The 21,961-nt window shown below is 46.0% G+C and overlaps 1 protein-coding gene across 1 annotated transcript; it reads left to right on the forward strand.

Moving 5' to 3' along the window:
* Window positions 1–5,777: 5,777 nt before the first annotated feature.
* LOC120959113 (peritrophin-1-like) lies at window positions 5,778–7,653 on the forward strand. Its single transcript, XM_040382282.2, has 2 exons — window positions 5,778–5,897; window positions 5,985–7,653. The coding sequence occupies exons 1-2, from the start codon at window positions 5,838–5,840 to the stop codon at window positions 6,639–6,641; spliced, it is 717 nt and encodes a 238-aa protein (XP_040238216.2). The 5' UTR covers window positions 5,778–5,837; the 3' UTR covers window positions 6,642–7,653.
* The last annotated feature ends 14,308 nt before the right edge of the window (window positions 7,654–21,961 follow it).

The following is a 21,961-nucleotide window of genomic DNA, read 5'->3' on the forward strand; positions in this document are numbered from 1 at the left end:
TAGGGCACGGTAGCAGTTCAGCAGTGAGCATGAGCAGCGCTCTTTCGAGATCGACGCCAGCCACACCAGCGACAGCTTCACCTGCTCGGGCTGGTTGAGCATGGCCGAGCAACACCCAGAGCGGGGCACAACCGATTTCATGACCCGGGCTCGCGAAGGTGAGCCCGGCCTGAGCGCAATAATTTGAAATTTAAAATTGTCCATCAATTAGCGCGACAATTAAGTTCACCCCGCACGTCTGAGGGTTCTGTCTTCCGTTCCGATTTTAATTAGGCAGGAAGGCAGTCAGGCAGGCAGGCGAGCAGTTTCGGCCCCGGATCGGCAGGCCGGTTGCTTTGCCCAATTGCCCCCGGTGCTGTTGGTCGTTGCCGCGTTTTGACGTTTCTTTGACATACTGGACTCCGAGGAGGCAGCGGGAAGCGAGTGAAGTCGAACGAGCGAGTGCCCTAACATGACAGGTGGAGGTGGTGATGGAACCGGCGTTACGTAGCTGGTGACATGACATCAACAAGGCAATTTGTTTGTCTATCCGCTTACCCTGTTGCCTCCCCACCCGCCGATCCTGGGCACTGGGGGAGGTTGGAATATCTGCGTTGCGTTGCAATCGGGTGGTCAGTTGAGTTGCTAGCTGTGTGCTAGCGAGCGAGAGCGCGAGGATGAGAGGTAGCCGGCGTAGATAAGAAAATGTAGATAATTACAGCTGATTATTATGTCACTTGGGTGCAGCATGTTATGTCTTCTCGTCACCCGCCGGTCACTGGCGAGATGGCCGGTGTCCTGTCGTCTCGGAATGCGACGATTCCTTCGGTACAAGCGAAACGATCGGAAGGTGTTGATCAGGTTCTGTAGCATTCAGTACACGATCATTTATCCGATCGATCAATTATCAGGTTGGTTGGTGGGAGATATTGGCATGTCTTGTGGTGGTATTTCCCACGGTGATCTTGAATTCCAAGGTTGAATAAAAACATGTTCTTCCATGTTTAGCTTTATTGGTATCAGGTTTCATTCTTAAATTCTAAAAATTGATGTTCCACAAGCACGATCTTCGATTCATACTGTCCTCCAAAAAAAGATTGTGGAGGTGACAAAGTAAGCCATGCACGCTGCGTCTTCGCACTGCTGGAGCTCGCACTTGATCTAGCACCGTCCGGAACACCAACCCCCAAGTGTGCCTGTAGGGCAGCTGCTCCAACCAGAAATCCCCCTTGTTTGCGGGGCCTATCGTGACGCATCAGAAAAATCTCGCCTGTGGAACACAGGTAGCTCGCTGGCATGGAACTGAGCTTGATCTGAGTGGCCTGCGGAGCGGTTGCGAGCGGCACTCGTGCATGAATATGCCCCGTTAGAATTTAGATGCCCGTTCGGTTTCAGTGGTAGAGCAGGGAGGATGTGGGAAGGACCACAATAACTGCTTTCTCATTTCGCACCGACCGCACTCGGAACGATTATGCGATGAGTATGCGTCACGAAGACGCATTAGAAGAAAGACCTACCCGGCACCACGTCACGAACACGTCCGTGGGTCCAGCAAAAATCGATCATCCCCATCGTATGGAAGACGTAGCTTTACTCCGGACAAGAGAGGCGAAAGAAAAAACCACCATCATTGTTCATTGTGTAGCGTTATTGGATCGTGAAGCAGGCACCTGGATCTGGTGTGCGGTGCTCCAGCTGAGCTTCCCAAGCGGTGGAATCGACGGCGTACCTTTTGGCCCCGGTGAAATGAGGCCAGGCTTACACGAACCGTGACAGTGGTTTGGTTCAACGAGTTGCTGCTGCTGCTGCTGCTGCTGCTGCTGCTGCCGTGCTGAGATCGTGCTGAGTCCTTCCGGAGGCTCTAACCCGGTAGCTTCAGATCGCTCAGCAGTTGGATCGTTCGCAGCGGGTGATCTACAGCTTCCCGCTCGGGGTGTGCAGTGTGGATTGGGAGTTTAATTAAAATTTCCCTATACTTGACTGCCTTCCTAAACGGTTCAGGCTGTGCGGGCAATCGCTCCGGGGTGTCCTCCCTGTTTCGGGTCCTGCAAAATCCAGAAGCTAGGATCGTATTAACATATCGACTGGGATAGGCTGGCGTGCGAGCTGGAGCAGTCGCTCGATGACGTGCGCTAATGTCCGCTCACAAAGCGACCAACCAGACGTTCTCACGACGCGCTGGTGCGCTGGAATTCGTGGAATTCGTCCATCCCTTGGTAGCTTCGAGGTCAACAGTTCTCGGTGTTGAGATGAAGTTATGGCAGCTCAACAACAGCGTGTTGGGGTTCTTTCTCTTTTCCCCTGCCACCCGGATGTCAAGTTTAATCGATTTCGAAACGGGGCAGGACTCATCAGGAGTTCTGGAGCACGTGAAAGATCTTCTTTTTGGATTCAATTCCTGTGAGGGGGAGGTTTGTATCAGAATGTAACTCCATGTTGCATTTATAGTACTTAGTTGTGATGTTCGCTTGTCAGCTCAGAGGCACCGGAGATGCATCGATTTGGGGGTTTTAAGGGAAATAATTTACGATCAACATTCAAGTTTGAGCAACAATCTCAATCTACCATTGATTGAATATCATAACCATAAACCAATGTACACACACACACACACACACACACAGTGCGGGCGCCTTCGCGAAGCGTTATGAGTCATTTTGATGTTCTCTTTCTTCTAATAACTTCGAAGAATACTGCAAAAACCCATCCCAGAACCACACCGTTTGCCTTCGCCGAATCGACTTTGTTCGATCTTTTATGGGAACGGCGTCACTTCAAGCTGCTCCGAGAGTGCAGCAAAGCATTTGCAACAAAGAGCGGAATCGTCCACGCGCAAACAAAAATCCACTTTCCGGTTAATGTTGAGTTTTACTGTCCATAAGTCATGTTTGATGGGCGTATGTGTGTGTGTGTGATGTTTGCTGTGGAGGAGGAGGAAAGGGGTAGAAAGGAGAAGCAGCAATGCCAATACCAAACGGTGAGTTTTATCGCCCGGCACCGGCAACTTCGCGTTCGCGCCACTCAGCTCCCGGCCCACATTAAGCTTTTATGAGCTACGATGATGATTGGAACGAAAGCCAACAAATAAATTACGGCTTATTGGGCGTTTTTATGGACCTTTGCGAGGCGCATGGGAAGAGGGGATAAAAGGATGGTTCCAGGGGGTGTTTTGCGGTGTTTTGTGACTTATGAGGCGATTGACTGTGGGCTTGATGAAACGAAACGACTCTTACAGCAAATCAGGTGCACTATGGTATCTCCAGAGGTCCTTTCTGGTGTTCTGTCTGGATGGTGCCAGTTTTCGAAGGATATGTTTCTGATGATGAAACGAATCATCGACCACAGTTATTGGACCCATCAAGCGATCGTTGTTTGATGAGTGGTCAGGCCAAATATTGTGCTGCCTCTTGCTCTTTCAGGGACTCCAGTGATTCTCTGCTACAACACACTGCAGCCGAATTTTTTTATTGAAGAGATATTCAAAAACGTTTTTCTCATGGATGTCACAAGTTCGTTGCACGGAGTGGATATAAAATCGATATTTATTAACTTATGGCTGATTAGCTCGAGCAGCAGGAGCCACCGTTAAACCTTGTTCAGCTTTTTCGAATCGATTTTGTTCTCCATATTTTGCTGTTGTTCCCAAAGCCTTACACACATGCAGCTGAAACAATGTTAAGGACAGCGGCGCGTTTTACCACTCACCTTACCTGTCGTCCGATCACGAACTCCAAATTAAAACCACCTTCCCCTCCAAACGGATCAGAGTCTGACGGAGAAGGTCGTACAAAAACCACGCAAAACCTTTAAATCCAACGATACAGCGCAACTCCGGAATGCATTTTAGTTGTCTCACTTTTAACAGCCCCTTCCCAGTTCTCGTCCCAACTTTGATCGGAAACGGGTTTCGCTTGCTGATATTTCACAACGTCTTATTAGCATAATTATTCGCTCCCAATTGCACCGATAATTGACCCGGCTGCCAATTACGCCGCAGCTTCCAAAACCAAGCCCTCCCCCCCTCCTCTCGTTCTTTAAGTTCGACCCCGACAACGATTGACGTTTGCGCGAAGAAGAGATCATCCGTGCAAACCGTTCGCAATGCGTCATGCTCAATTGGCTCACTGCATCGATGCGTATGCCTGGAAAAAAGGTGCACCGCCCGTTCAGGGTTGCTTTGTTTGCGCCCGCTCGCTCGTTCGGGTCCAGTCCCCTAGTCCACTCTTGGTTGCTCTCTGTCTGTCGCATGGAATCACGCACACCGAATGCACGACACCCGGCGGACGTTTTCGGGTTGCGTTTAAATTGCAGATTATTGCGCTGTCCTCCGAAATCCCGCGGACACAGCTTCCCGGCGCAGTGCAACTCATGCGCTTAAAATATGTCAGCGAAGCAAACACAGTGACAGTGTGTGCAGCCTTCGATTGGACGGCTGGGGCACCGTGGCGACACATCCCAGTTGGCTGGGGTGTGACGATTGTCGAATTTTGTTGATGTTTTGATGTTTTGGTTAATGGTTTCACTCTGTGCTTGGAAGGATGTGCGCCCGGCAGTGGTTTGATTTGTGAAATGAGAAAGCATGGTTGTGTGTGTGTGTGTGTGCGTGTTTGTGTGCAGTCATTTCTGGAGAAAGAGTTGATTGAGGGTGTCGCTGCCTGAATGTTGGATGGTCAACCCCGACTCACCTCCCGAGGGCTTGCGCGTGATTGATGTCGGAGAGTTCTCTTGTCGCTACCCCCTATTTCCTCTAAAGGGATCGGCAAAGCTGGAAAAAGTGCAACGCCGTGCACATCGCTTGAAAGCTGTTGATTGGTTCGCTGAACGCTCTTCTGGCGGCTACTGGGACACACAGTAGTCGGTAGCGGGTCACGTAATGTGCCGCGCGATCCAGCATGCGAACCCGCGTGCCTCAAACGGTAGCCAATTGCAATTATCTACCTGGGGCCTGCCGGTCGGTTTGTGGGTCCGAGCGATGCATCCCTTTTGCGCGAGTGGCAGTGGGTTGCAATAATGCCAGTTGCAAAATTATAGGCTTGCACACGGTGCGCGGTGAACGTGTTTCGTGCTGCAAGGTCTTCTGCGGAGGGGTTCGGAAACCTTCTCGCAGCGCGATGGCGGCGCCCTGGAATCGCCGGAAATCGAATCGCATGTCTGATTGATCGATCCACACACGGACATGTACACACACACGACTAGTGATCGAGAGAATCGCGTCGCTGTTTTGATCCCACGGATTGGTTGTCGAGGTTACTGTGGACCGCTGGTTCATATATCCCACACGAGAGGGAGTATTTGGAAGCTCTTGGGTGTCTGGAGGCAATTTCCAGAAAATGGCTACCGAATTTACGATTAGCTCTGGCTATTCTAGAAATCAATCTGATACCGTTTTCGTGAAGGCGATGCTTCTAGGAATTGGACCCTCGAAACAGTGCTGCCTGCTGTTGACCCGCATCCCAGAAATTAGCCCAAATTAGATCAATTAGATCAAACCTTGTCGGACAAATTAATGGAAGTGGTAGAATTGCTCATTTCCCCGAAAATAGCTCCAGAAGAAGAGGCTCAAACTGTCGGTTCCATATTCCAAGCACACGGACTCTTATCGATTTATTGCAACACATCTTCACAGCCTACAGTACCTTCCAGTGTTCCGAAATTCCAAACATCCGTTTCGAGATGTTGGTGTGGAGAGGGTAGAGCTCGCTGGTACATTGATATCTTATCTGAAGGGAACAACCGTGTCGATCAAGCTTCTACACATGCGGTGCTATCACAGCACGATACTTTATAAAAGATGTCTCGAATCGATTGTACGGCACAGTGTCAGTGTCTAGTGCGGAGGTAATTTTTCGTTTGCAACAATGAAGCTACTGGTTGTGCTACTCGCCCTTGGGGGCATTGTGAGGCTGCATGGATTTAAGGTAGATTGATTCTGATCGAGTGATTCCATACGGCTAGTGAGTAAAAGGCAACAAATACAAGCCATCTATCATCCATTCCCATCGCAGATCTGTGACCGTATGGCACCCGGTACGATAATGGGAAGTCCAACGAACTGCAGCGAGTTCTACATGTGCCGCAATGGGCGGCCCGTCCTATTCGCCTGCCCGGAGAACATGTACTTCGATGTGGATACGTCCGCCTGTGGCTACGAAGCGTTCTGTGCCGACAACGATGTTGACTTCGAGCAGGATCCTTACGAACCGCCCGTACCAGAGTACAGACCGATCGAGGCGAACCCATCGCAGCTCGTCCCAACGCAAACCAGCGTGTGTCGCGGTGCTGCTCCCGGTGCCGTTCGCACCGATACGACCGGCTGCAGTGCATTCTACCAGTGTACGAAGGCTGGCCCGCTGCGACTCGAGTGTCCAGCCGGTACGCTGTTCGACAGCAATCGGTTGGTGTGTGATGCGGCCGATATCGTTTCCTGTGCCTACGCACCACCGAAACCTTCCATTGGCGGTGGTGGTAATGGCAGTGGCAACTTGCTCGAGATACTGTGCTTCGGCAAGAAGAATGGCTACAAGTTTGCGCACCCGACCAACTGTGCACGGTACGTCGTGTGCAATGGGCGTAACAAGGCGCAGGAGTTTACCTGCCCGACCGGAACGGCTTACAATAAGCAGCGCAAAATTTGTGACTTTACGCACAACGTAGAGTGCTAGGGTATCGGGGAGGGCTGAATCTGAAATCGATGACACAAAAACCCCCCGATATTCCGAAAGGCACGTGCTTGCCTCTTCATTACAGGTGGTAGGGAACGGCTGGTTGATTCGAAAAATGCTTCCGATTTGAACGGGGGTTTTGTTATTTTAATTGGATTAAAAGCATGCATCAAAACGGAGGGAAGGACATAAGGACAACAGTAGTGCTGAAGTTGTCCTGCCCTAGTAGGGAGTGGTTGAAAACAGACACATTCGAACTTTTCGATTCCTTCATTGATTGTTTGGTTGAGTTTGGGTGCGCTCGGAAGGACGCAACATCGGTCGGTCAAGCTCCGAGCAGCTGCTTGGTTCCGATGTGATCGCTTCCGGTAATCAACTCAACCAGAAGCTAAAACGAGCCTTCTTACAACAGCAAATCCACCGAACGAAAGGACCCAGCAGACAAACGTGCACAAAAATATGAATAGTCAATGAAGGACGATAAATCGTTGAGCCTTGCTGCGGTAGTGAGCCGACGTGATGACACCTAAGTGATGCGTCTGCGTATTCGGTTTTGTTTTGGGCAGTGAACATTGAATTCGGAGTTCTCGGTTGGTTTTTGTTCTCGATTTCTGGTTTGTGCAAATGGCCCTGTTAACGATACGTCTAATTAATACGCGCTAATTCGTTAAGGATGGTGGTGGTGATATGGTGGAGGGTAAAAACAAAAGGTAAAACAAACACGGGTAAATAAATATGAATAATTCAAAGCGGTATGAACGGTAGCATAAATTAACGAACCTCAGAAAGGGGGCGAAACATTTGCAGGCAAAAGTGGTACGGAAAGAATGGTACTTCTTGTGGGTTAAGGTGTAACTTGTCGATTGTTTGTTCTTAACAAGATAATACAATTAGAACACGCAATTGTCTTGTACTCGTTAAGTCAAACTAGCCATTTGTAATGGGTATGATAAATGGAAGGAATAAAAAAAACGCTTATTCCATAACGCTTTCAGTATGCTACCTTTAACAACGAAGTATAAATCAAATCTTTAACCTCTTTTTTACCTTTGAGAACGATAGTGTGTCACGCTTTGGACGTTCCATCCAGCGGTCAAGATTGATAGCGTTCGATTAACGAAACTATTCTAAAGATCGCATTAGAACGATCGTAAGCCGTACCGCATGTCCAGCCGGAAAATCTAATGAGCGGAGCGGAGCGAAAAAGGTCCCCATACACCCGATGACATACACCCGTCAGCGGATGGACTGTCCGCACTGTCCAAATCGGACGGTTACAAATTGCAATCAATTAATTATGATGTTGCGTTCCATTGTGGGCGCAAAACTGGGAAGGGTCGTGGGAGCTTGTTGGCGTTGCTTCCAAAAGCCACGCAAGTGAAAGAGACGCTTTGACGCATCAAAACTAATCTTTTGAATCTCTGTTGGGTAGCTCCGCGGTGTTTGCGGAGTTTGAAGGCTCAAGCCGCACCGGACGGGAGCGGTCTGGAAGCACGAACCGTTGAACAATTTAATTTCGTTTCGTCGCTAGTTGGGCATGGAAACAACACACAGAGCACACACAAAAAAAGAAAGCAAACAAGTTAACATTTTAACACAATAATATCAGCACCGCAACGGACCCGAAAACGTGCCAAACATCTCGAGTTCGCTAATTAAGTCCAATTTGCCAACCGGGCGAAGATTTATGGCTGAGCTCGAGCAATCAAGGGAGAGGCGAGCGGACCAAGAAGTGACTCCACCTTGAAGATCTTATGTCGCAGGTCGGGCACTATTCCCGTAGCATCCCCTCCCAGACCTTCTGTCTTGCCGTCTTTAGTAACACGAACGCACGGAACACATTAGCACCCAGATGGATCCGTCTCTCGGGTTCATGGGTTGATCACTTAATTTTATTCTAATCGCCGCCGTCACCGCAGCCGCCAGCAGCAGCAGCAGCAGTAGATCCGCAGTCACGAAGCTGCGACGCAAAGATCAACGGCAGTGTCGCCGACAAACCATCCCTGAATGCGCACTGCGGCGAGGAAGGTGACATGTTCGTAAATTAAAACTGGAAATAGCTTCCTTATCGCACTGGCCCGGTCTCACGACCAGCCAACCCCGAAGATGTTCCTTCAGCTCGTATGGGTGTATGTGTCTTTGTGGTTGTGTGATCGATCTTCAGAATTACCTTCCAGAGTGGGAGACCCGTTTCGAGTGGTGGTGGTGGCCAGTCTCGTGTGACTGGTTCTGTTTGATTTGGTGTCTTAACTCTCCAGGAATTAAACAACCCAAGAGCAACAACAACAAACACACGCTCGAGTACGATCTCTGGCGGGATTGAGACACAGGGAACGATATTAGTTCTGTTGGACATTAATTTTATCCCATCCCAACCTGCAGCACCTACGGTGATACGGCGAAGAGGAAACGGACGCTGGCAGCGAGAGACCGTTGATACCGTTTCTTTTAACCTCGATCTTCTCCGCGGGCAAGGTGTTGAGCGGAATGCTCCGGAGACCCCTCCGGGACCGCTTGGACCTAGCCGGTGGAAGTGTTAAAAGTTAGGTTTTATCTTTACGATGTCGATGATACTGGGTAGAACGATACGATACGGTGTTTTGGGATTGCTCTGGAATAGAGGTGCTGATGAGGTATGTATCGCTGCCGGCTACACTACATCTCACCTGGTACACGGTACTTCTGGGAAGTGTGGATGTGTGTGAGTCGTTAGAATGGGGTGTCGCGATCCGGTGGGAAGATTTCAGGGTGCGAGTTAAATTGATTAGCCTACTTGTGGGCTGCTGAGGAGTGGGTAGCGCAACCTAAGACTGTGCTCAGTAATTTTGTAATGGTCTCATTAAGAGCTGATATGCTACCTTCGTGGTATCAATGTTTTCTGTGAAATGAGTTCCAGCAGATGATAAAACTACCACCAGAGCATGCTTTTAATGAGTATTGCACATTCTTCACTACAGCAGGAAGGTACTGAAGTTGATGGTTTTCACTAAGATTTGACTTTACATGTTTTTTGATTGGTACAATTTCTCAACTGCTTGAAACGCTACTTTGAAGTGTGCCATTCGAAGGTCATGCGGGCAAGATCACATCATAATTATTTAAGAAAGTGAGCTGTATTATCTAATAAAATTGATTAGTTCTACGTTGTTTATCTGAAAGTTGAAATGTTTGTCCTTGTTTGTCGAACCACTGGTTAGAGGATAGCGTTTCGTAATGAAAACTAAAGCTAGGAACAACAACGGACCGGAAAATTGGCTTTTTTGGCTGGTCGTAGAATAAAAAAACTAAGATCGATAATTTATGTCCATTAACATCATTTTAAAGTTGATTATTCAAGCTAACTTGCAAACGAAATTTACGACTTTGCAAACTGCCTTTCATCAGTTATCCGGAATTTTTGACTTTGGCGGACGAAGACATGCGTGTAGGCATGTTTTAAGATCTTTTTTTGATTTTTATCAATTCCTCCTCAGTTTTCGCAACAAAAATTGTTGGAGTAGAGCTTTTGCATCATGTCGGTCTAGAAAGTTTAAATGGAACGCAGCTGGGAGATGTTGGACTGGTTCGCAGACTTGAGCGAAATACCGCCGAAATTCGTCTGAAATGATCGCATTGAGTTTTGGCGTTCATTACTTGCGGGTATGAAGTCTGTGGATCCGATTGCTGCTTCCTGATGTGTGTGTTCATTTTTTTACGGGTACTATTTCATTGTTTGGCCGATTGTATTTACCTCCCGATAAAACCAACGCCACGATTCAGCGAAATTTCCCTTGGACTTAATTTTCAGCATCATTTGGAGCTTCTTGGTGCTCAGGGCCGTGGGCCATTCGGAACTGCGCTTTCTTTCCATGCTCTGATTGTTGTTGATTGTTGATTGTTTCAAGATATTATAGATGCCGGAACAGGCTTCTCCACAACGTCCACAAACTACAGCATGGAGTCTGTTTTAGACGTTACGGTGTGCCATTCTTTAATCACGCACGTTTCTAAACGAAGTTGCTTCGTTATTTTGGTCATGACGGTTAGAGTTTGACTGATAAAGGTGTGAAATTTTGTCTGCTGATTCATGGGATACTATTATTGAATGTGCGATTCACGTTTCATAAGAGGAGACGAAGATAAAAACAAGAAAAATCGATCATTGTTGTCCAGTTTTTTAATGCAAAAGTTTTATGTTTCTGCAACTGTGTGCAAAAGACTTACGCAATGTATTAATGCATGTAATGATGTAAGTTTATGGCCTAGCATTTGAAACGAGCTCCTCTTTCCATGGATTCAGGTAAATAGCTACTTATTTCCAACAGTCGCTTACCCAATTATTAGATACATAATTCGATATTGTAAACTCGCTCCCGACCAGTCTTCAAGCCAATGAAGCTATCAACCTTTGCGACCCACGTACCATCGTTAAACGCTTCAGCCTCTAGAAATGAAGACATTTCTCAACCATTTTTAGCTCCATTCAGGCCGGCAACCGGCAGCAACAGCCCATCCGTCACATGCATCATCTCCGCGGGACAAATCCACCAGCAAGATTAATGTGCCCGACACATCCCGCGCCAGCATCGTTCGTGTACGCCGAAAAGCCATCGGCACGCAATGCAATCGCGCGCGATACGGCGAACAAAAGGGGGGAAGAAAAATTGCCTTTCCCGCCTCAGTTGAAGGTGTCCTCACGGTGTTTGTCCTTCGATCGAAGGTGCTGCCACCGTCACCACCGCCGCTCCGCACAGGTATGCACAGGATTTTGAAGGATTTCGTCGCCAACGGCAGACAAACGGATGGAAGAGCCAGCACAAAAAAGAACACCATTGATCCAAACACCCTGCCCGAACAACCTCGACGAGCGCGATAAGCTTCCACACGTAGCATCACTTTATATATCGAACGGGTCGCTTTCGTTTCGGTTACTCGGATCATCGGTGGTGCGGTATCCGTTTTGTACCATCTTCCAAAGCTGCTCGCTCTCTCTCTCTATCGCATGCCGGGAGTCCTCAGGCTCGCTTGCAGGTGGCTCGGGACCGATTAGGGCGAAATATCCACGGATATGATGCATTTTGTCGGTCGTCAGCGTCACGGAAAACGTCGCGAACGGTGAATTATTGAGTGCTATTAATTTCGTTTCCCCTTCAATCGCATCCAATCTTCACAGGTTTCACCGATTTTGCGGCCCGAAATGTTTGCAGGACTTTATGTACGGGGACAGGAGGAAAAATTCCACGGGAGCGGGGAAACATTAGAGAGCGGTAATGGAATGATTAAGGAGCCGTAGAGGAAGATGTTTCAATTTATGAATCAATTCCACTTATCACTGACCACGCCGTTCATTAGGTCTCGAGTGAGGCCGCATCAAGACGCTCAAGAGGATGCGGATCAGAAAAAGGTTGAGAAATTCGTTCAGGATACTGGTGTTTGTATTTGGCCATACTTTGGTGTCCGGAACGGTTGGCTGGTGTTAATTGGAACTCATTTTTAATTACCCTTACAGTATACTGCAGCTTTCATCTTTTGGCTCATCAAACAATGATTTGAAATTGAACGAACGAACCTTTCCTGGAAGTCAAGATCTTCGATCTAACCCATCAAACACATCAAAGAGAAAAGCGTCCCAAAGCATAAGACACCGTAGCCAAACGGAAGCTTCCTGCTCACCTCCCATGAAGTAACAAGTAGCTTATTAGTATGATAATGATTGTCTTCTACACATGGGCTACGCTTACTTCGCCACAGCCATCATGAAGGGCCGATTGCTCTACGATCAAATCTAGATCGGATCGGTGGAAGAAGATTTATGCATACATAATTTGCCTAGCATAAATCGTCCCTAGCCATCGCTCACATGCAACTGGGCGGATGTTAGTACAATATTTGCATAAAATCGAACCCCCATATATGCTATACTTTGCTCCACACCACTCAAACATACAGACACCCGTACACCCACAGGTCGTGTTGCACGGCGCAGGAAGTACTAATTGTACTCGCGAGCTTCCGTTCGCCAACTGCATCCCGAAATCTTGACCTTACCCTTTTGCTGCACCGAAGCGCAGATTGATTGCATTCCGGTGAAAACCCGCCGGGCTCTCCCGGTGTGCCTCTCGGGCTGGGCGTTTCGTGCACACACGCCTTCCGTATTGCCCGGCAGGGGACGCGCACGGCCCACCTCGAACTATTATTATTGTACGGCTTCTAATAATTTTCTCGGAACAGCTCTCGCCAGCAACGCTGCGACGCTAGTGGGCCAGTGGGCAGCACCCGAGCCGTGCCGAGGGTGCTGGTCATTTGTCAGGCCCGTTAGCAAAGTCGTGATTAACCCTGGCGAGCTGTCTGCAGCCGGACCGGGTCGAACCCGGCACCCGGGCAACGTCCTGGGTGCTCCACGCTGGAGTCACGATCGGTACGGGAATGGGGGTGAAGGTATGGGTGGCAATGGGCAGCATGTTCCAAATTGCAGCTTTGTGTGCGCTGCATCGAATGCACCCACGACTGGGTCCGCCTGCAACTGCAGGCCGGGTCCGGCCATTTCGTACGGCTTCCGGTAGCTCCGATAAAGCGGAGGGTGAGAAGCATTTATAGAAGATTTATACAATCGAACGGTGGAAGTAGTAAAGCGTCTAGCAATGTGTCTCGCAACATCAAATAGACGATGAAATTTGCAGAACAAAACGCAACGGGAGCCGTTACAGGCTAATGCCGAAGAAATCGGTACAAATCAATTTGAACAGTACCGATCTGTCATAACTGTTATACGTCGGTGTATGACAGACGGGGCAGTGGATTACCATAATTTGTCGCAGCTTACTTAGCAAACATATCGCGTGTTTGGGTTGTCAAAAATACCGTACCATTAAACGTCAACGGTGCGAAACCCCGTTTCGTACTCAGGAAAATGGACAACAATTTAATATGAATGTAAATTAGCCATAGCTTGCAGTGTGTGTTTGTGTGTGTCTGTTTCTTGCCCAACAGTGTTTAATGTGTTTTGTACATTAGACCACCCTATGCTTCTGCACAATCGCCATCGCTGGTGTTCCACTTGCTGTAAAATCACCGAAAATACGGTACCGCTTAGCAGCAGGTGGGCTCGACTGCTGCCCCGTCTCGTTGAGCTAATGGCGCGACCCTAAAATGTCACTGCTTCTTCACTAGTGCTAGTCAAGGCGAAACCATCAAAGCAAAACAATCACGATTTGAATATTCATAAGCATAAATATTACGCCTGTAGGTTTTATTTACATTCACTACCAACTTTGGCCCACTTTCAGGTACTTTGTTGTGGGGAGTTTAGTGTACGATTTGAGCATGAGAATAGTGTTTGAAAGCTTTCCCCTCCCCTTTGCTGAAACCGTCACGATTTCACCAGCAATTTTAGCTTTAACGAGTGACGAGGACGAGTGATTTAAAAATCCTGACCGCTACCGCATCAAACACCGTGGTAGCTCATCGTACTCATCTTTCATACCGTTTCTTGCCGTACCAATTAGAGGTACTGGTAGATGTTTGCTGTTTTAGCATGTGCAAAAGTTCGATGCACCTAACGTGAAGCGTTTGAGGGTAAATTTACCCATTTTTTACACGATGCAACCAATGCAAGCGCAAAATTAACGATCATCGGCTTTGCCGCTCGAGTATTCCCACACTGAATCCTCCCCGAAATCTTTTGTGTTTATCATTCCCAAAATCCCAAGTCTTTTCGGGTGCTGAGTGAGGCAAATATGAAGGTTCGCTTCCCCGCACACATAACACGCAATTTCAATAACAACAAATTTTGAACCGAAAGAAGCTGCTGCACTAAAAGCCTGTGCAGTGGTTCAGCAATGTTTTTTTTGGGGGAAACTAATTTTCGGAAGCAAGTGTAGTGATTACGCCACACGCAATGCGTTTTTGAGCAACAAAGCAGAGTGCGTCTTTGACGTTTCGAGCAGGTTGCCGTAGGGTTTTTGTGCAGGCTCGAAACTACCGGAGCGTGAAATCCATGTGCAGCATCCAATTAAACTTTGCACAGAACGCACAGGTACAAGGCTTCTAACGTCTGTTTTGACTTTTTCAAGCGGTGCAGAAAGCAGGATTGCAGAAATTGACGAAAGACTTCAGGTGCATTGAACCGGAAAAACGGAAGGCAACTGGAATGGAGATGTCTAATCGTTCCAAATGCAGTTAAAGAATGCGCTTCGATACACTTTAGAGGGATGTGATGCGTGCTATTTTGTGCTTTGTTTGGGTGTGAATCGTTGACTTTCAGTGAGAGAATGTTAATAATGTTCGAAAGGGCAAGAAACTGCTGTCCTTCGTCGCCAAAATAGAGAAAAGTTGGATTAGGGATTAAGCCTTTAGTAAATACTGTCTTTTTGGTTTGACGTTTAATGTTAATAGCAGTTATTAAAAACCAAATGATAAAATTTATTACAATTTTGCATTATTTTTATTTCGATTTGATTTTTAGACATTTTAGTGTGATTTCTCTCATCGTTTTCACTTAATTTGAACAAACTCATGGGAAAATTATTGATGCCATTTGATTCAACCTGCTTCCAGAGCTTGTGAGTCTTTCTTGCGTTGAAATTCCGCTTTTCTCCATTGGTGGATTATCCTATATCGTTGTTTCTGGTAGCCAGATCAAGCTCGTCTCGTTCGAAAAATTTGATAAAGGTTAGTGTGTTTATTATTATGATATTTAATTGTTTTTTGTATAGTGTAGTGTAAAAAAGGCAAATGTGTATGTGCAATACTCCGTTAGTACAGTTTTACTAAAAGGTATTACTAAAAAGGAAAACCAATTAAATATTGCAAAAGAAAATCTGCTTCACCTTACAGCCATTGAAAATTGAGAAATAAATGAGTTAATATTTTAATCGAATCATCAAGCGAGTGTAGCAACACTGTAATTACCATAATAAAACTTTTCTCGCTACTTTGAAGCGCTCAGAAATTATTTACAGTGCATCAACATTCTTCAACAGCAAGCCTCGCCAAGCCCCGTATCGCACCATGGATGGCATGCCCGTGTACTGAGTAAATCACATTACGAAACCATTTGATGGACGCGTTGTAGACAAATTGCTTATGCACCGTTGCGAACACAGCACAACCCTCCCGTCATGACAGAGTACTTGGAACGAGCGAAACAAAACCATACTCGCATTGAAAAGAGGACGCTTCTGCTTTGTACAATTCTAGCGAAACTAATCAACCAACCACACACACTCATACCGACCTAGGCCCGAACGGGGCAGCAAAACTACAAGGATACAAGCTGAATTTTCGTCTCATAAATCTGCCTCCCATAACCCGTGTGCGGGTGTGCAAGGGTGCGAGTGACCTCCAGCGTCGTGTCAGTAGTAAACATATCCGAAACATGTTACAAGGAAAAAAGCCGGGGTAGAAGCTCGACCGAGAAAAAGAGTCCACCGACGAACGGACATGTTTATTAAGTACGCAGTTGTGACACGCTGAGTGCAAAACGGCTGATTACAGGCGGTAGGCTTCACCTGCTGCTGCTGCTACTGCTGCTGCCATTGCACCCATTGGATCGATGGGAACGCGAAGCTGTCACCAGCACGTGCGGCCAACGGTTCAGTGTTGAATAATGCAAAAGCAACCCCCTCAAACCCCTTGCAGCCGTGAGTTTTGCATTGTTCGAGTGGATCTTGCGCCCTCCGGTGAAGGATTTCTAACCGCTGCCGATTGTTAGTGGTGGCATCGTTCGGCGTAGGGGAGTTTAAGATTGCAAAGAAGCAGCTCAATTTGGTGTCACGGTTAGGCTCGCGTCTGCCAATGCTTACCTGCTTAACCTGCCGATCCTCAAACCGTGTGGTCGCGCGTTTAGAGATAATGGGTGTTTTAAATTTAGAGCGCGACACCGGCTCGTACCGTGCTTTTGCCTCGCGTAAGTGATAATTAGCCCGTGGGGCGGTTGGGCGATTAGCTGCACTTGAACGTGTCACTCGTTTCCGAAGGGCAATCGGAGATCATTTACAACGGAGAAGTTCTAGCAGGGGTTTGCTCGTGCTCGGCTTGTTTGCCAGCTCGTTTTGTATCGCCCTAATGGGCATGCCGTGTGTGCAGGCTTTTTGAACCTTAGGAAGAAATTATTTGCAATGAAAAGTTTGACATTGACATTTGAAATCATAGCAAAACTATTATGCGGAAAGTGCTGTATGTAGATGTAGCATAACAAAGAAATCTTTAAAGACTTCAAATAGATTCAAGACTTCAAGAACTGCCTGTACTGGCAATCTTAAATAGAAGGCATCATAAATGCTACAAAATTATCTTAATTTTATCTTAATTTTATTTTAAAGCAGTACACTAGTCTTAAAAAGTTCGACATATCTGAAACTATACCCAATCTTTCCAGAACATGGAATGTATCGATATACTTTTCGAATAAATTACATTACTAACTGTTCACGACATCTTTTCAACTGTAAAATCATAGTTAATTTCTGAATTTCTGTAGATCACAATGAATATCTACCACATGATCACTTTTTCACGAGTTAAATCACATTAAATTATAAAATGTTTGGTGATGTGCCATTTGGAACAAACATTACAATCGTCTGCTTTTCATTTGAAGTCGGTTCAAAATGAAGTCGGCTTCAATATGTAAAAGCTTTTGAACTTGATAAATTATGATGATGCATATGAAATATATGGTTTAGTCATCCCTGTACTGCATTCTTTTTAAAGCATGAACATGCCAGCCGTTTGACACAATCCACTTGCATTGTCAGTTCTTTAATCAAATGTCATGTCAAGTTTTTGCAATCCATAAAGTGCAGTTTATACGTCTTAAAAGCTCTGCCTGGTCGGCCTTCTCTTTAATTGCATTCGATGAATTTCAGCCTTTTTTGTGAAACTAAAAACCCAAACCTCCTACATTGCACACCCATTTTCCCAGCGCAGCAAAATGGCGCACACTACACCGTTGTGTGTTGTGTGGGCACCAAAACCTGCACCGAATCTAATCGAGCTGCAAAAACATTGCTCTTTCGCTCTTCCTTTCCACTTTCCACTCCACGGCCCACTTCTCACCCACTCTTCGACCGTAAAACGCTTTGTGCGGCCGCGGTTTAATAAAACTTTTGTTCTTGTCCAATTGTTCGTGCATGAATTATTGGGCCGGAAATGCAACGAACACAGAGCACTGCTACCACTGGTCGCGCTAAGCACGGTTGGTCACAGGACCGTCCATAACGGAGCCGGTGCACCACTGCACCACCACGGCAACGGCCAGCGCAGTAAAACGAAACAACAACGAACCGAGTTGTTCTACTGCCCGGTGCAGTGAGCCCATGCAAGCCTGGTCGGCATGGTCGGCATGTAATCGGTGTTTTCTCCGCTGCGCTACCATGTGCATATGCAGATTAGGTTGAAGCCGGTCAAAATCTGCACAGAATGGTTACAAAAAAAGCGGTGCGTCACGGTACGGTAAGCTGGATGAGTGGGATATGGAGGGGAGGGGTTGATTGGTGAAAGCAGCGATCAAAATGGGTTTCTTTAGCAGGAATACTGCACGAATACTATAGGAAGCAAGCACGATGCTTGCCTGAGTTACTTTACATTAAACGATGAAGGAAGATAGCATTTCAGTTTCAAGTAAAAAGCTACTAAAAACTGATAGATTTCGAGATTGACCATTCCATGTTTCAAAGTACATCATTTTATATTGCGCGTTGGTCGCTAGTTTCTTTTAATTTGTATTTTGAATGCAACAAAAAGGTTATATCATCTGATATTATGGTAAGAGCTTAGCATTTATTAGGTCGACATTTTTTAAGCGTTTTTAGGTTTTTTAGTATTTTTTTACATTCGATAGATGAAAATTCGATAGTTAAAAGTTGCAAGAAATGCAAAAAACTGTAATTAAACATAAGCTATAAAATTAGGTCGAATATTAGCTGTTTGAGACTTCGAACTCGTTCCTAAATTAGAGAGTTAACATAATGAATATATAACGTGTGATTGAAAAGGCCAAATAGGAGAGGGTTTCTGTATTAAAGCGGCAAAAGTACTCAAACAAACTGATCAAAATAGGTGTGTTAAGGATTTTTACTAATGATAGGGTAAAAAATTAAATAATGAATCATCTTATTCTAAAGCATATTGAATATGAAACGTTCAGATTAACTTCACCTTAATTGCTATTTCTACACTTCATTCATTGAACACCATGCTCAGCTACACCATGCTCAGCTACTCAGTGGTGCCACCTGTCATTTTCTACTGAACTCCGTAATACCGGTTTGCCATTTTGCAACTGTCATTTTTGACAGATTTGTGATTGAATGCACCGTTTTATTCTCCCAGCGCTACAGTAGCGTTGCACACTTTATTGCTTGCAGCATTTTGAATTTCTAACTACTACCTTAGTGCGTTATCTCTCTGCCAATCGAATCAGCTAACAATCTGTCGCTTGTTACGCCGCATGGAACTCGTACTGCAGCAAGCACCACAAAGGCCCCCAAAACGAATGAAGAACAACAAAACAAAACAAAAGAACGAACCTAACTATAATCACTAATTTCAGCAAAACCTCGTGCGGACGCAACATGCCATAAATTTCACTGACCCTTGTGCAAAACACACCATGCTCCCGATTCTCTGCATCGGTCGGTTAACCACCGCCCATCGGTACGCCGCTCAAATGGAAGCAGCACAACCCTGGCAAACCGATCTGCACCACCGTGCCCGCGTGAGGGGAGCTTATCTAAATCAGCAAACAATACACCCTCCGCTCCTGGATGGTGCTTATCTGCTTCCGGGAGTTTTATAAGAAATTTCTGGTCCGAATAAAGAAAATTTAATGTCCAGCGAGCGGTAACTGTAGCTGCACACACCTTGAAGAATAATGCAAACCTCCCCTCCAAACTCTTTCGTGTAGTCTTCACTATTACCCTTCCATTTGTTTCAACCACACATACACGGTACAAAATGGCGCCCTGGACACATAGGGCCCCGGCAGAAGGGCAACGTGTCGGTCGGTTGCCCCTTTTTTGTTGCATGCTTGTTGTTGTTGCTGTATTCCATCCAGGAAGAGCGCAGGGTGTGTGCACCCTTTCTGCGGGCATGGTTGGCAAGCATTTGCAAGCCCGTTTTGCTTGCGTTTCCGCAGGTTCGCTAACAATAATTCATTCGCCACACAATGAGTGCGCGTTGCCAACCGTCCCACCCCCGGCCAACGGGGTCACAAAATGGTGTGCTGGTGGTGTTTTGCTCCAACTGCTAACTGGAATGCGCCATGTGCTCCCATGTACGGGCCAGTTCTCAGGACTCAAGCTTGAAGTGGTCGTTCTTTTTGTTCTGTTCCGAAATTATGCCGTTTCGGGTCGGGACGTTTAGGTGTGTAGCGAAAGGAAAGGGCCACGATTGTGATCGGTTTTTGGGGAAACCACCGGCAATTGTGGTGTGCCGTACAGGGCCATGCTTTGCAAAGCACAACGTTCAACATTACTAGCAATTTAAAAATCGTTAATCCACCATCCACCAGCCATGGGGCCTCGTGGAAGTTGCACACCGTGCAACCGGCAGGACCTTCTGGCAGGCTCCTGATTGACTGCCCGGTTCGAACTGCATGTTTGGTCAGCGTTGCCTATCGGTGGTCAAACAATGGGCGGGAAAAGCGGGAAATTGCCTTCCTGCCTACCCTGGAACACTAGGGGTAATGTGGCCCGCATCCTATTACAGTGTGCCCCTTACCTCGGTGGTGGTTAACGTTTACTCGTCGACTGGTGCAGCCCGAACCTGGAGATCGATACGGGCAACACTAGCAACAGCCAAACTGCGCCGTGGCAAACGAGACCAAAACGGACCGACCCATGTAGCGATGGTATCGCCAGGGACGAAAGGGTTTAGCACAGCCTACAATGTTAAGCATTCAGCAAGGACTTTAGACTTTGCTCATTCGTTGAAAAAAAAAAAAAAAAAAAAAAACAGGACAAAACACAGGTGAATGAATGTTACCAGCTGCCCCCGAAGGTGGGTATTGATCGTTCGCTTCCTTCCGCTTCCGGTCCGTTCGATCCATTCTACCAGTCACAGTCACAAGAGTGACGAATATTAAACTTAAAACGGAAACATGTGTTCGATTGCTACGAGTGTGCTCAACCGTAGACCGTGCCGCGACTTGGTGACATCGGATCATGCCGATAGCGATCTTATCGTGGTCCGATCGATCTACATCATACATTAATGAGGGATCTTTCCTGCCTTTGGCCTGCCTGGTCAGTGGCCGGCTCGATGATCAATGATTGGCCAGGGGTGATCAATTTAATGTGTTCGGTTTGTAAAGTGACATAAAGTGATCTAATTTACGATCGACGGTTGAATGGTGATGGGAGCAGATATCAATCATCGTGTGGGGTTGTTGCTTGTAGCCGTATGATGACAGATACACCGGAGTGGTGAAACACATTTGTATTTTGTACTTTATCTTGAAAAAGGGTTAGAAAAAATGCTATCAGCCGTATTCGCATGAAGTGTAAAATGAACATGATTCAAAACAGTTTACAGCACATTCTTACTCTATTTCGATATTTTATGTATTTAAATGTTGGTTTTCAGTTAAATAAAAAAAATAAAGTGACATTGAATTAAAGAGTGTGAAAAAGATGATAAAGTACATTCAACCACATTGGAGACGAACGTCCAATTCAATGAGGTTAGCAAGGAAACTAAAGATGCTAGATTTAATACCATTTTTACGTTATTGGGGATATTGAATAAAGTATGTTTAGACATTCTACGAGGTTTTGCAATTTATTGATTCATATATGGTAGGTCACTTAGAGTTTTCTCTTATTCGTTCGGCTTATCGGCTTATTCGTTTATTTAGTTGGCTGCCTGGTGTCATTCTAATGACATGTACTGCTGAACCTAATCATCTGTTTCTTAGTCTACATACACATGATAGGAGATGAAGTTTACCACAAACATGTTTTTAACACACTGTCTGAATAGTATAACCGTCATAATTTTTCCAATTAATTTTAATTTTAAGCTATTTAGTATGGTGATCAATAAACCTTTTCCAGAACCACTGAAGATAGTTCAAAATCATCAGTACTGAACATGTCAAAAATATACCTTCAATTGATGCAAAGAAAAATTTCATTGATTAACAAGTAAAAGTACACAAAATGATATAAAAACAATTGTTAAATTTAACAATGCTGCCTACACTTCTCTTTCAAGAAGAAAAATGATTTTGATTTCGTTTGAGAAGCTGTCACTGGTGCTTATACTTTTTTCATAATTTTCCACATTATACAAACAATTTGAAAAAATACATGCTATATCACAAAAAACCAATCCAAAAA

The sequence above is a fragment of the Anopheles coluzzii genome, chromosome 3 (genome assembly GCF_943734685.1).
Source record: "Anopheles coluzzii chromosome 3, AcolN3, whole genome shotgun sequence".
Lineage (NCBI taxonomy): Eukaryota > Metazoa > Arthropoda > Insecta > Diptera > Culicidae > Anopheles > Anopheles coluzzii.

Bases quoted from the DNA above. Each gene is read 5' to 3' on its own strand.
- LOC120959113 (XM_040382282.2), top strand. From the start codon at position 5,838: ATGAAGCTACTGGTTGTGCTACTCGCCCTTGGGGGCATTGTGAGGCTG. The intron at 5,898-5,984 runs GTAGATTGATTC...TTCCCATCGCAG, and splicing joins TGAGGCTGCATGGATTTAAG to ATCTGTGACCGTATGGCACC.